Source organism: Glycine max, chromosome 3 (genome assembly GCF_000004515.6).
Source record: "Glycine max cultivar Williams 82 chromosome 3, Glycine_max_v4.0, whole genome shotgun sequence".
Taxonomy (NCBI): Eukaryota; Viridiplantae; Streptophyta; class Magnoliopsida; order Fabales; family Fabaceae; genus Glycine; species Glycine max.
In genome coordinates this window covers 45,367,099-45,377,861 of record NC_016090.4, presented here as the reverse complement: position 1 = coordinate 45,377,861, position 10,763 = coordinate 45,367,099, and the positions used below count along the sequence as shown (strand labels likewise).

Sequence of the window (10,763 nt, the reverse complement as noted above, 5' to 3'; positions counted from 1 at the left end):
ATTATTATTTTAAATGTTATTAGATAACGCCTTTCAGACTAAAAGTGGTACATTATATTTTTAAATCAGAGAAACTAAGAAATAGACCAAAAATTTTGAAAAAATTGAATCTCGGACATTTTAGAGAGAACAAAAGACTTATGTAATGTTAACCTTCATAAAAGCTTAGGTATTTTGAATTTTTTATGATAATGTATTTTGGAAAATTTTAATTATTTTTAAATATTATGAACTATTTTTTGTTCTTGTTACAGGAAATTCTTGGATCTGCCACTATGTTGTCCACTAAATTGTCCAATAGACTCCAATATATATAAATCTCATCAGAATTTTTGTTCCATCAAATTTGTGAAAAATATATAAATCTCATCAGAATTTTTGTTCCATCAAATTTGTGAAAAATACAAGTTTTTCTTTACACAAAATTACAAAAATATTCTTATTTGTTATATATATTCACCTTTCATATATCCAAACAAGAGAAACGAAAATTTTATCTTTCTTTCCTTTCACTTTTTTATCTAAACCAAACACGATAGACAACACTAGGATGTAACCAAACACATCATAAAAGTCACACTAGTATGAAATAGGTATGTAGTATAGGTTTTACATAAAAATAAATTGAAGTTAACTGAAAACACTTGATAACTTGGCTTTATCAATTCCTAAACATATCCGGTGTAACATGATACTTGGAAATTGGAGTAGTTACCAACCGGTGTATTAGTTCGCCAGTCAGACCCATTCACTGGTTTTACATTTCAATTCTCTTAAACATTAAAAAATGAAAGATAAAAAGGCCCCTTGCAACTGTATCAATGCAATATGACTTGCCTGCTACCAATGCTGGCTTGAAGATGAATTTGAATATAGCAAGCACCAATAGATAATAAATATCGCAGGATGACAAAAGTACCATCCATTATGTACATATGCAGTTTCCATAATACATAAAATTAAAGTATAAAAAGCTATGATTATCAGTTACAACATTTTGAGAATGAATCTGAAATATAAACTACAAAGCAAATGATGCCATAGCTACAATTAATACCGTCACAGTAATGATAATGCCTATTTATTGCCTAATTTTCAGAATTGCAAATTGAATACACTCAAATATGCATACACTGATAAACATGACTGGATGTCAAATGACTAATTTGAATAAATGAGAATAATATTATTAGCAATTAACAATTAACAAAATTTTATGATGTAAATATGCACCTGGACATCATAATTTCTATGCCGAGATATTTAACGCACAATTTAAATTTACAATGTTTTCGTTGTCATCTCTAAATCAACTACCTGCTTCCTGAAAAACACCCCACCATGCCAGTATGATTCCCCCTAATTCTCAGCAGAGTCAATTAAAAACCTTCATCATCATGCCAGATGCAGAAGATTTCGCCATATCCAGCAGAAGTATGCACGCCAGCAAGATATAGTTCAAAATTTACAGTAACAGCTTTCCACTAAAGAAAAAACTATCCAAGCAGGTTTGGAGAATGTCACTAAATTTGGTGATAAATGACGGCTCAGAATTTACAAATTTCTATAATACCACCGATCAATGCAGGCAACCCAAGAAGAATTGGTGTTGATAAGTATTTTTACATAATCACAAGAAAACCTGCAAATATTGATCATAATTCATTATAAATTCTGCAATCCTTGGTGAGACACCATAAATAAAATATTTTTTTTTTCACACTCAAGAAATACGAAGCATGACAAAAAGGGTGTAAATTCAGAATGGAAACAACAACAAAAACCTACTGGAAACAACAGAACTCAGTATGGAAAATGATAAAAAAATATTTTTCCTTCTAATTATTTTTCTTCTGGTGATAAAACTTGAAGTAAAGGGTAAGAAAGCAAAAGAAATGGTTATATTCAATGCATCAAAATCATTCAAAAGTTACTTGTGATACCAATAATGACCATTCTGACATGGTTAAAGCTCACTTTCCTCCAATCTGAAAGAGAATAAATTATTAATAACCTATGATCACTTTTATCAACATTCACATCAGTTAAAAAAGAAATACCGCCCACCTCTGATGCATATGCAATTTGTAGTCAACTGCCTTGAACTAGTCTGTAATTTAGAACCAAGTCATCTGATTTCTTCCATATATAAGCTCGCACTGTGGCTAAGCTCATTTCAGGAGACAGCACCTGGAAATAAACCGAACAGCTGGCTAAAAGCACATTACTTTAATGAAAAATAGTATCATACAAAGTAAAATCAACTGTGAATCAAATAAAACAACATTCAATGAAAAAATCTTTAAAGAAATTGCTGCCATTCTCAAACCAATCAAAGGCATAATAAGTTCAAAAACTTGATTAAAACATGACATTGAAAACAAACAAGAACAGTTGAAACTACAGATCAAATACAAGTACTACGATCTATTTTAAGACTTCAAATACAATAGTCAAGGGTCAATTAGGAGTGTCTAATATCTGAAATTGAATTTTATAATTAATAGCCTACCAGTACGTTAAGAATTTAAGAATGAAGACAGTCTTTTCAAATCTCAATATCAGTTCATTTTATGATATCCAGTGAAGTTAACATCTAACTCAACAAATAATGCCACTTCTAAAAGAAATCCTAGGTATAAGGAAACATTGCACTGATTTTTGGGATAATCAAACCAAGAATACTTAAACCATATTTTGTCAATTCATCCTGCATCATGGACTCTAGAAGACAGTCAAAGTTATAACTTTGTAAATGCAATTTAAAACCAACATGCACATTACATAATTCTAACGAGATGGTTTTTCAATAACCTCAAGAAAACACCATAATTAAAAACAAAAAATTTCAATCAGCTTAAAAAATAGATTATAAAAGGCATACAAAGGAATAGAAAAATAAAGCATGAACTTGCTCAATCTCAGCATCTAGAAAACCATACTGTATACACTGTCATAACTCATAAGACCGCATACAAGACAACATATTGCTTGCCTGGTTGTTGCACAATATTTCAATAGAAGGTTTAAGCTTTTGCGATGGTTGAAATCCAGATCGAAAAGATCCATCCCCAACTGCTTGATGCTGTGACTGTGACCCAGTAAGACCAGGGGCAATACTACCTTCAGCACTTAAGCTATCCAAAGGTTTGTCAAGCAACATCTTCTCTATTACATAATTAACAACCTAAACCAATCAAAAGAAAGGAAAGTTAAGTTGATAGTTCAAAAATACATCATCTACTGTTTACAGAATCCACACACATGCACACACAAAAAACTAAACTAAATTAAACTAAAAAAAAGTAATACTTTTGGAAAGCATGACCAAAGCCAGCTTAACAACATGTGTAAAGATTAATAATGCAATTATTAATAACAATTGTCAATTAATATAAATATAAAAACTTACTTTGTGAATTCTTAAAATACGTGGGGCACTTAGCTTCCCTTGTGTGAGGATCTGGACTGAAGAGCCTTCACATGGTTGCAAATAGAAACTGCATCTGCAGTGGTTATCACAAAAGAATATATATCAAAGAGAGCATTATGTAACTAGTCTGAGATTGCCATCATACTCAGACAATCAAATTCATAGACATGGCCATTGCTAATCTATATCTATTAAAGTAAGAGAAAGAATTCAATATTTTCATGGCAATAACCATTAAAAGTACAAAAAATGTTCAGCGATACTGTTCAGTAGATAGATAATACCAAGCAACAAATACCACAGAACTAATAGGAAGATAGATTCCTATGACTTCCTAAGAATCTTGACCATATAGCAATTGATGTCATTTACAAAAGCCAAGTACAACCATATTTTTAGGAAGTGATTAATAGATATAAATCATCAGGGTTAGGCAATTATGCTACATTAACAAAATATACAAAGTCACAAGCATGGTTTATTCCTTTCAACTACAACCATGTGTTTTAATGCAACTATTTAAGGAGGGGGGAAATGAGGAAGGCAAAATTACTTAGTATTTTCTCTGGGAGGTAACCGATTATTCAAAACGCAGTCCAGACACCACCAGGGAAAGTCTTTCTCATCCTTGGTTCCATCTAAATCAGTAATTTTTTTTCTCCATGGACCTCCATGAGAGCCCTCAGTAATAATGGAAGGAGGGGAAGTAACTGAGAATTGAAATGGAGGATAAACCATAGCATCATTCTCAGAACTACCATCAGCCTCAATTCTTGAATGGGTACTACTTCTAGAAGAAATATCCTTTCCAGATAATAATTCTCCATTAGCTGGAGCTGGGGATCCCATTCTTTGCTTTCGTTTTCTCAACCAATGAGCCAGTAGCCCTTTAAGGGTTTCTCGAGCCAAATTAACCTGCAGAATAACAGGCATTGATTTAGATTGTTGACAGCAAACTACTGAAAACATTCTCATTATGTCATTGTATGCATGGATCACATATTTCTTGAAAATTGAAACTATAGAAAGTGCATTACAGAACACAGCCAACATTCAACAGTCATTAACAAAACTTAAATTCTTCCATGTCCATTAATCTAATTTTCTCCCCCTAAATTTGGGGAGCACTTGATAGAACAAAACTTTTAGATTATAAAATAAATATTTTATCCTTGTAAATTTTAATCTAATTAGCCTCGTAAGGACCATATATTTAAAACAAAGATAGTGTGGGAATTAAAAAGTCATAACTTTGTTCTAACTTCCAAATAATGGAATGAAATATTTGTTCTGTTCCATTATAAAATTTCCAAAGAATGGAATAACATTTTTATTCCATTCTAATCCATCTGATTCTATTCCATTTTCTACCAATAATCAAAACATAGCCTTCAGATTGAGCAAGAATACGGACTAAAAGACAGGATTGATGGTTATGTGCGACTAGCTGAAATGGATCTCATGAAGATGAATTGGTTGACAAATGTATATAGACATGACATCAATAAGCCAATAGTAACAACTAACAAAAATAGTTGCATAAAAGTTGAAATTAATAGTTACAGCATACCAAAAACTAGGAGCAAACTTAATATTAATATAATTAGGAATTTAAGATAAGGCCAGGTAAATTGTTCATGACAATGAAGCCATTACCTTATCATCTTCAGGCTTGCCTACAATGTTAAGATCAGCTGAATACATCTCTGCTGAAAAACATTGGGGAGTGTCCAAATGGACTGACAAGCTTCCAAGCCTGGTATCCACTGTGAACCATGCAGAAATGCTAACCTAAAGCAGCAATGCGGTATTGGAAGAAAATTAAAAGCCAGCTTGAACAAATAAACAACTGTAAATCATCATGTTTTCTTACCAAGTAAAAAATAATTAAAGCATAATTATTAAAAATGGAATCCATGACGTAAATCAGTTATCATACCATCTCAAATAGCTCTTCCTTTTTCTCCTCAAATGAAACCTAGACAGTCCACAAGTAAAGCATGAGCTATTATGAACCCATAAATGAGTCCTATCAGCTGTAGTTTAATTTGTAAATATCATCCATTATGGACAATCTACTTCCCTAGCAAACAAGATTGTCAGACAAATTACAAAATGAAAATGCAACCAGTTGTCACCTTTCCATAATCTTCAATCACAACACCTTTGGTAATCTCCCACAGCTTCACAGAACCAGACACATCCTTTACCCAAAGTTATTCATCAGTTAAGAAAATAACAGAAAAAGGTCATGTCAATATGCATGGCATAATAAAATTACCAGAAAACACCATGGTTACCTTCGTCAGCACATGCCTCTTATTATTCAAGACTTCATGCTGTACTATTGCAGGTGTACCCAAGATAGTTAAGGTAGGTTCTTTATATACAGGAACCTATAAACATTAGTAGTTTTGACAACAAAAGGATGATTATTAGTTTTGCAGGATAGAAAGAACCAAAAGAAAAAAAAATATTTTCAACAAAAACTTGTTCAGAAAACAAACTCCATCTATTCACCAACAGAAAATACTAATAAAAGATATGTAAACTAACATGCTTCATCTATACATGAACATATGAAAAATAAACCAACAGGAAACACTAATAAAAGATATCAATACCAAGAGGAACATAAAAAATTTAAGATATAATAACAGAAAAGTAATATAGCAATTTTTTTCAGACATAAATATAACATACAGGAGTAGATCCTTCTAGTGACACTCTTGCTCTTGAAAAGGATAAGTTTCCAGCTAAAAAAGAATTGCCTCTCAGGAAAATCTTTTGAGGGTTGCATCCTTCAGCTGGCCATCTATGAACTGAAGAGTCTGTTGTTGCAACCCATATGCTATCATCATGCAAAGCCAATTGAAGAATAGGGTGCTCGCCTGTGCAAAGCAAACTACTCTCTCTAGTTTGCAAATCTGTCAAGTATAACTTAAGGTATAAAAGAATACGGCATTAGAAGATGAGGTTCACAAGTTAAACAGGAAAAGGAGATATGATGTCACATAAGTTCAAGATGTAGTAATAATAAAAAAATATAGTTTGATGTTAATTTTAATAGAAGGTTTCACTCACTGAAAAGTCTCTCCCGCCACTATAAACATGACTAAATGCTGGGGTGCTGGCGAGTGCCCAAACAGAATCTGTATGAACTGCATAAGAATGCACACATCTCTGCTGACCTATATCCCAAAGCCTAAGCGTAAAGATGTACAGATAATTAGTCAACCACAAAAACAAAACAAAACAAATAGAAATGCTTATAACTCCATACGTGTGCATTACCTTATCATAGAGTCTGAAGATCCTGATAAACAATATCTGCAATTATGAACATTAAAAACATCATAGCTGACTTGTTGGAAAAAAAACATATTACCTAATTTGAACTTAACAAATTTATCCAATGAAAAGATGCCTGGCTGCATACAATGAAAAGAAAAGCCAACAGCATTTCATTCACTGTATGATTGACTATTAAATAAGTCCACTATAACATAGCCAATGAAAATATTAGGTTATTCATGTGCATTGTTAATTTGTTATCTATATGTTGTGGGAAAACATAGAAATTTCAAATGGGAAAGATCAATGCAAACAGAGAGAAGGAGAGAGAGTTATGATAATAAATAAATAGGAGGAAAAGCAAGTTACAACTTTAAAATATAATTGTAAACTGAAAATTTGCAACTAAACTTAGATATCCACTCCACAAACCTGCCACTAGAATCCAGAAGCAGAGCCCTGATGTTATCTGTATGCCCTCTTAGCTTTAGAGTCTTTGATCCTGATCTTGTGTCCCAGACACGCACAACCTAGTGAACCCCAAATAAATTGAAGAAATAAACCATGGTAAGAGACAACATCCCATAAAATTCAAGCTACTAAAGCGCAAACAAACCATATCTAATGTTTCAAAGGTAAAGAAGCCTCGACAAGTCAGAGCAAATGCCATATTGTACCTTTTCTGTGCCACCAGAGACAAGAATTGTTCCACTTTCATTCATAGCCAGTGCATAAACAGAATCTTTATGGCCTTTGGCAGCAATTGGAATGTATCCCTGAGTTTGAGTGGTGTGCATGGACATATTGTCGCTTGAGTTAATAGTACGCAAGGATGTCAATGGTAGTAAGTTGCCAGAACCATTGATACCATTTGAAGATTCATCAACTGTATCATCATTACACTTAGAGACTGGAGCGAGGGCAGCCTCGATATCCCATATAAAAACCTCCCCACCAAGGCCACCAGAGGCAACAATATTGTTCTAAAAAGCAAGACACTATTAAAGGATCAAAGAATGGATTTGACATTGATAATTCAACCAAAGTAGCTATCTGTTTAATGTGGAGCATATAGAAACAATAAAATGAACTTTTTCTTAAGGCACATAATAAGAAGCATAACATGTTTGAACTTTGAAGTACATTACATTTTTTTCTGCTGCTGCGAGGCAAGTAACATAGTCAGAGTGTTGCCGGAGAGTCCTAGTGCAGGTTCCAAAGGACAAGGCATTCCATGTCTAACACATAAAAAGAAGGTGTAAATAATTATGTAAGTACTGGTATTATTTAGAAGAACCAAGTATTGATAGGAATAAAAAAACAGCTAGCAATCAACAAACCTTAAGGGTTGTATCTGAAGAACAAGAAACAAGTGTACTATCACCAACAAGAACAGCATCATTAACCTGCAAGAATAAAATAGCATTTACATATTCGATTGTACTTATGCTGTTATGCATGTGTTATGGATTGTTAAGGTGTCATGTTTTGTGGGTTATAACTTAAATGCTAATGAAACAGGGCTTTGGCCTTTTGGGGAAAACATAAAAGATGAAAGAATGATTATAAGTTCAGGAAGCTTCATTAAGTGACCATGGTTAAAAAAACATTGCTATGTACCAGAAGTTACTAACTTAGAAGTAAACTAGCAACTGGAAGGGAAGAAAAAGAAAAAGAAAAAAATGAACATAAGGATTACCCAATCGACATGAGATTCAAAAGTAGCCAAGCATGTTGCTCTATCCACACCTAGTGCCCATCGTTTTAACCTGCCATCACGGCTGCCGGTGAAGAGATAATCAGACCCATCAGATGCCGCAGACGTAAGTAGAGCCAGACAATTTATGCCTGCACAATGCTGCAGAAAAGAGCCAACTTACAAACGATTCTAGACTGTGCAACTAAGAAAACTATCAAAATTGAAATCAAGCAACATAAGAAATATTGATGAAAATAAAATCGATGACATAACACCATGAAAATCAAAATGCTAAGTATGAACTATTCATGCAGCTTTGATTGATAAGAAAGTAAAATATTGGGTAAATATTAAAAAGAAAAGGCTGAAATATGCAAACCACCAAATGGGTATAAGTCAATGTAAAAAGAGAAAATAATATTAAAATTTAGGGTAAACCTCCATTTGGATCTTTGGAACACCAATTTGATCCTCAAAAGGTTATCACATCCATTTGATCCTCAAACAACAGGTTTTAACATCTAATTCGGGCAAATACTTTTTACTAGGACCCAATTGATGTCAGTCAACAGCCAAATATTCTCATTGGAGCACAATTTGATGCCACTAATGTTTTGAGGAGAAAATTAAGTTAATTTTTTTTCAAGGACCAAATTGGGAATTCACTGTATAATTTAAATAATATTTTCATCTATGTAAGAAATGCATGTGTTTATCAAAAACAACCCAATCAGGTTCAACTAGTTAACATATTTGGAAACACGATGTCAAAGAAAAAATTTGTATGGATAAAGATGCAACTACTAGAAGCAAGCCAGAAACTTGTCTGTTTCAGTGGAAGAAATAAAATAATGAGTTCACCTTTATGTCATCAGAATCATTCAACACGTAGGTTAATCTCTTCTCCTTACGAGGGCGAGTTGAATTGTTTCCATTACTTGCACTACCCACGCGGTGCATTGCAGAAACTGTTTAGTACATAAATCAAATAACTTAAACAATAACCCCAGGAGAAAATTGAGAAAATAATTCCATATCAGAAATTCTACTTAGCAGCATTAGCAACAGGATTTTAAAAAAAAAGCTAACATATCCGTGAGCCATAAGCCTCCTCGCTATGCAAATGTATGGGAGAGGGTTATTGTACACAGCCTTACCCTTGCATATGCAAAAGGGCAGTTTTCGGATTTGAAACCATGACCAACCAGTCACCAAGGTGCAACTTTACCATTGCGCCAACAGCATTAAAATAAATATCTGATGAAGTAGTTTATGTATTATGACCATTTATTTAACAAAAGAACGTTTGCATACACAGTTAAAAACAGACACATCCAAACACTTCCACATAAATCACATACAGAAAAGCATCAGGCGTTACCGTTAGGTATAACCATTTAACCCAACCATATATCCCAGGAGCTCCTAGAAACTAGCATTAAGAATTCTATGTAGCTTTATGAGGTGGACCTTAGTCTTCTCAATATCCCAAATGCTGATAATATTATATAGACCTCCAGACGAGACTTTTCACATTTACTAAGAAGCTAGTAGTTAAAGCTTCAAGAAGCTAATAGTTATAACTTCCACGTCCCATACATGATTTAGTACTTCTCAACGGGTTTCCAGAACATGCTACATCATTTTTGCAACAATTCCATGCTAACCTCGGAATCCAGACGAAGTTCAAACTCATTCTTTCCAAACAGTCTGAAACACCAGTCAAAGCATAAGCGCATATCAAATGCACCAAAGACTCAATGTGAATCAAATTAAAAACCAAAGCTACAAAATCAATAATCAAACACACCTATTTTCGAACGTTTGGTGAGATGTACTGTTAGCCAACTTGTTACATCTTGTGATAAGTATAGTTTTTATATATAATATATTATGTGCCTATAAAACATACAGACACACCTATAAACCATAGGCTCATAGCAGGCTGAAGCTATCGAATATCCCAAATCATCGACACAAGTTACGCAAATGAAGGAAAAGAGAACATAAGAAAGTCAGAAAACGAAAGCATGGCCCTTTACACAAATTAACTAGGGCGATCATAAGGTTAAGCGCTTTGAACTATGAGCTAAAACAGACTAATTATAAGATGCAATAAATTGTTTCGTAGAATCGAGAGGAGAAAATAATCGAACAAAGCGAAATCCAGCTGGAGAAGGAGAAGATGGAACAGTGGGAGGAACAAACCGTGATCAGTGACGAATTCGAAGCACTTTGAGTGCTTGTCTTGTTGCAGTGTCCAAGTTTCAGCTTTAGAGAGAGAAAGTGTTCGGGAGAGAGAGAGAATGGTGAGGGCAGCGAACGAGTGTGTAAATA

General features: G+C 33.6%; 1 protein-coding gene across 6 annotated transcripts; it reads right to left on the bottom strand.

Moving 5' to 3' along the window:
- Positions 1–1,147: 1,147 nt before the first annotated feature.
- LOC100788971 (WD repeat-containing protein 48) lies at positions 1,148–10,763 on the bottom strand. 6 transcript variants are annotated; one of them, XR_413707.4, is made up of 20 exons: positions 10,635–10,763; positions 9,288–9,394; positions 8,427–8,585; positions 8,068–8,133; positions 7,876–7,965; positions 7,405–7,710; positions 7,160–7,257; positions 6,728–6,763; positions 6,518–6,638; positions 6,137–6,373; positions 5,734–5,829; positions 5,572–5,637; positions 5,373–5,411; positions 5,090–5,224; positions 3,987–4,348; positions 3,413–3,506; positions 2,996–3,187; positions 2,068–2,190; positions 1,944–1,988; positions 1,148–1,642 (listed from the first exon to the last, which is right to left on the bottom strand). XR_413707.4 is itself a non-coding variant. In XM_041014228.1 (19 exons), the coding sequence occupies exons 2-18, from the start codon at positions 9,384–9,386 to the stop codon at positions 2,092–2,094; spliced, it is 2,295 nt and encodes a 764-aa protein (XP_040870162.1). In that variant the 5' UTR covers positions 9,387–9,394; positions 10,635–10,763; the 3' UTR covers positions 1,148–1,988; positions 2,068–2,091. The 6 variants fall into 6 exon arrangements, 4 of the variants coding, with proteins under 4 accessions (XP_040870162.1, XP_040870161.1, XP_025983747.1 ...); XR_005890816.1 differs by having other exon boundaries at positions 1,944–2,190; XM_041014228.1 differs by having other exon boundaries at positions 1,148–1,988.

What these genes read in the sequence shown, in the direction of transcription:
- LOC100788971 (XM_041014228.1), bottom strand. Translation starts at nt 9,386, where the DNA reads ATGCACCGCGTGGGTAGTGCAAGTAATGGAAACAATTCAACTCGCCCT. An exon ending in TCTTCAGACTCTATGATAAG is followed by an intron (nt 6,639 to 6,727) that starts GTAATGCACACG and finishes CTTTACGCTTAG; the next exon opens with GCTTTGGGATATAGGTCAGC. An exon ending in AGAGGCATGTGCTGACGAAG is followed by an intron (nt 5,638 to 5,733) that starts GTAACCATGGTG and finishes CTTTGGGTAAAG; the next exon opens with GATGTGTCTGGTTCTGTGAA.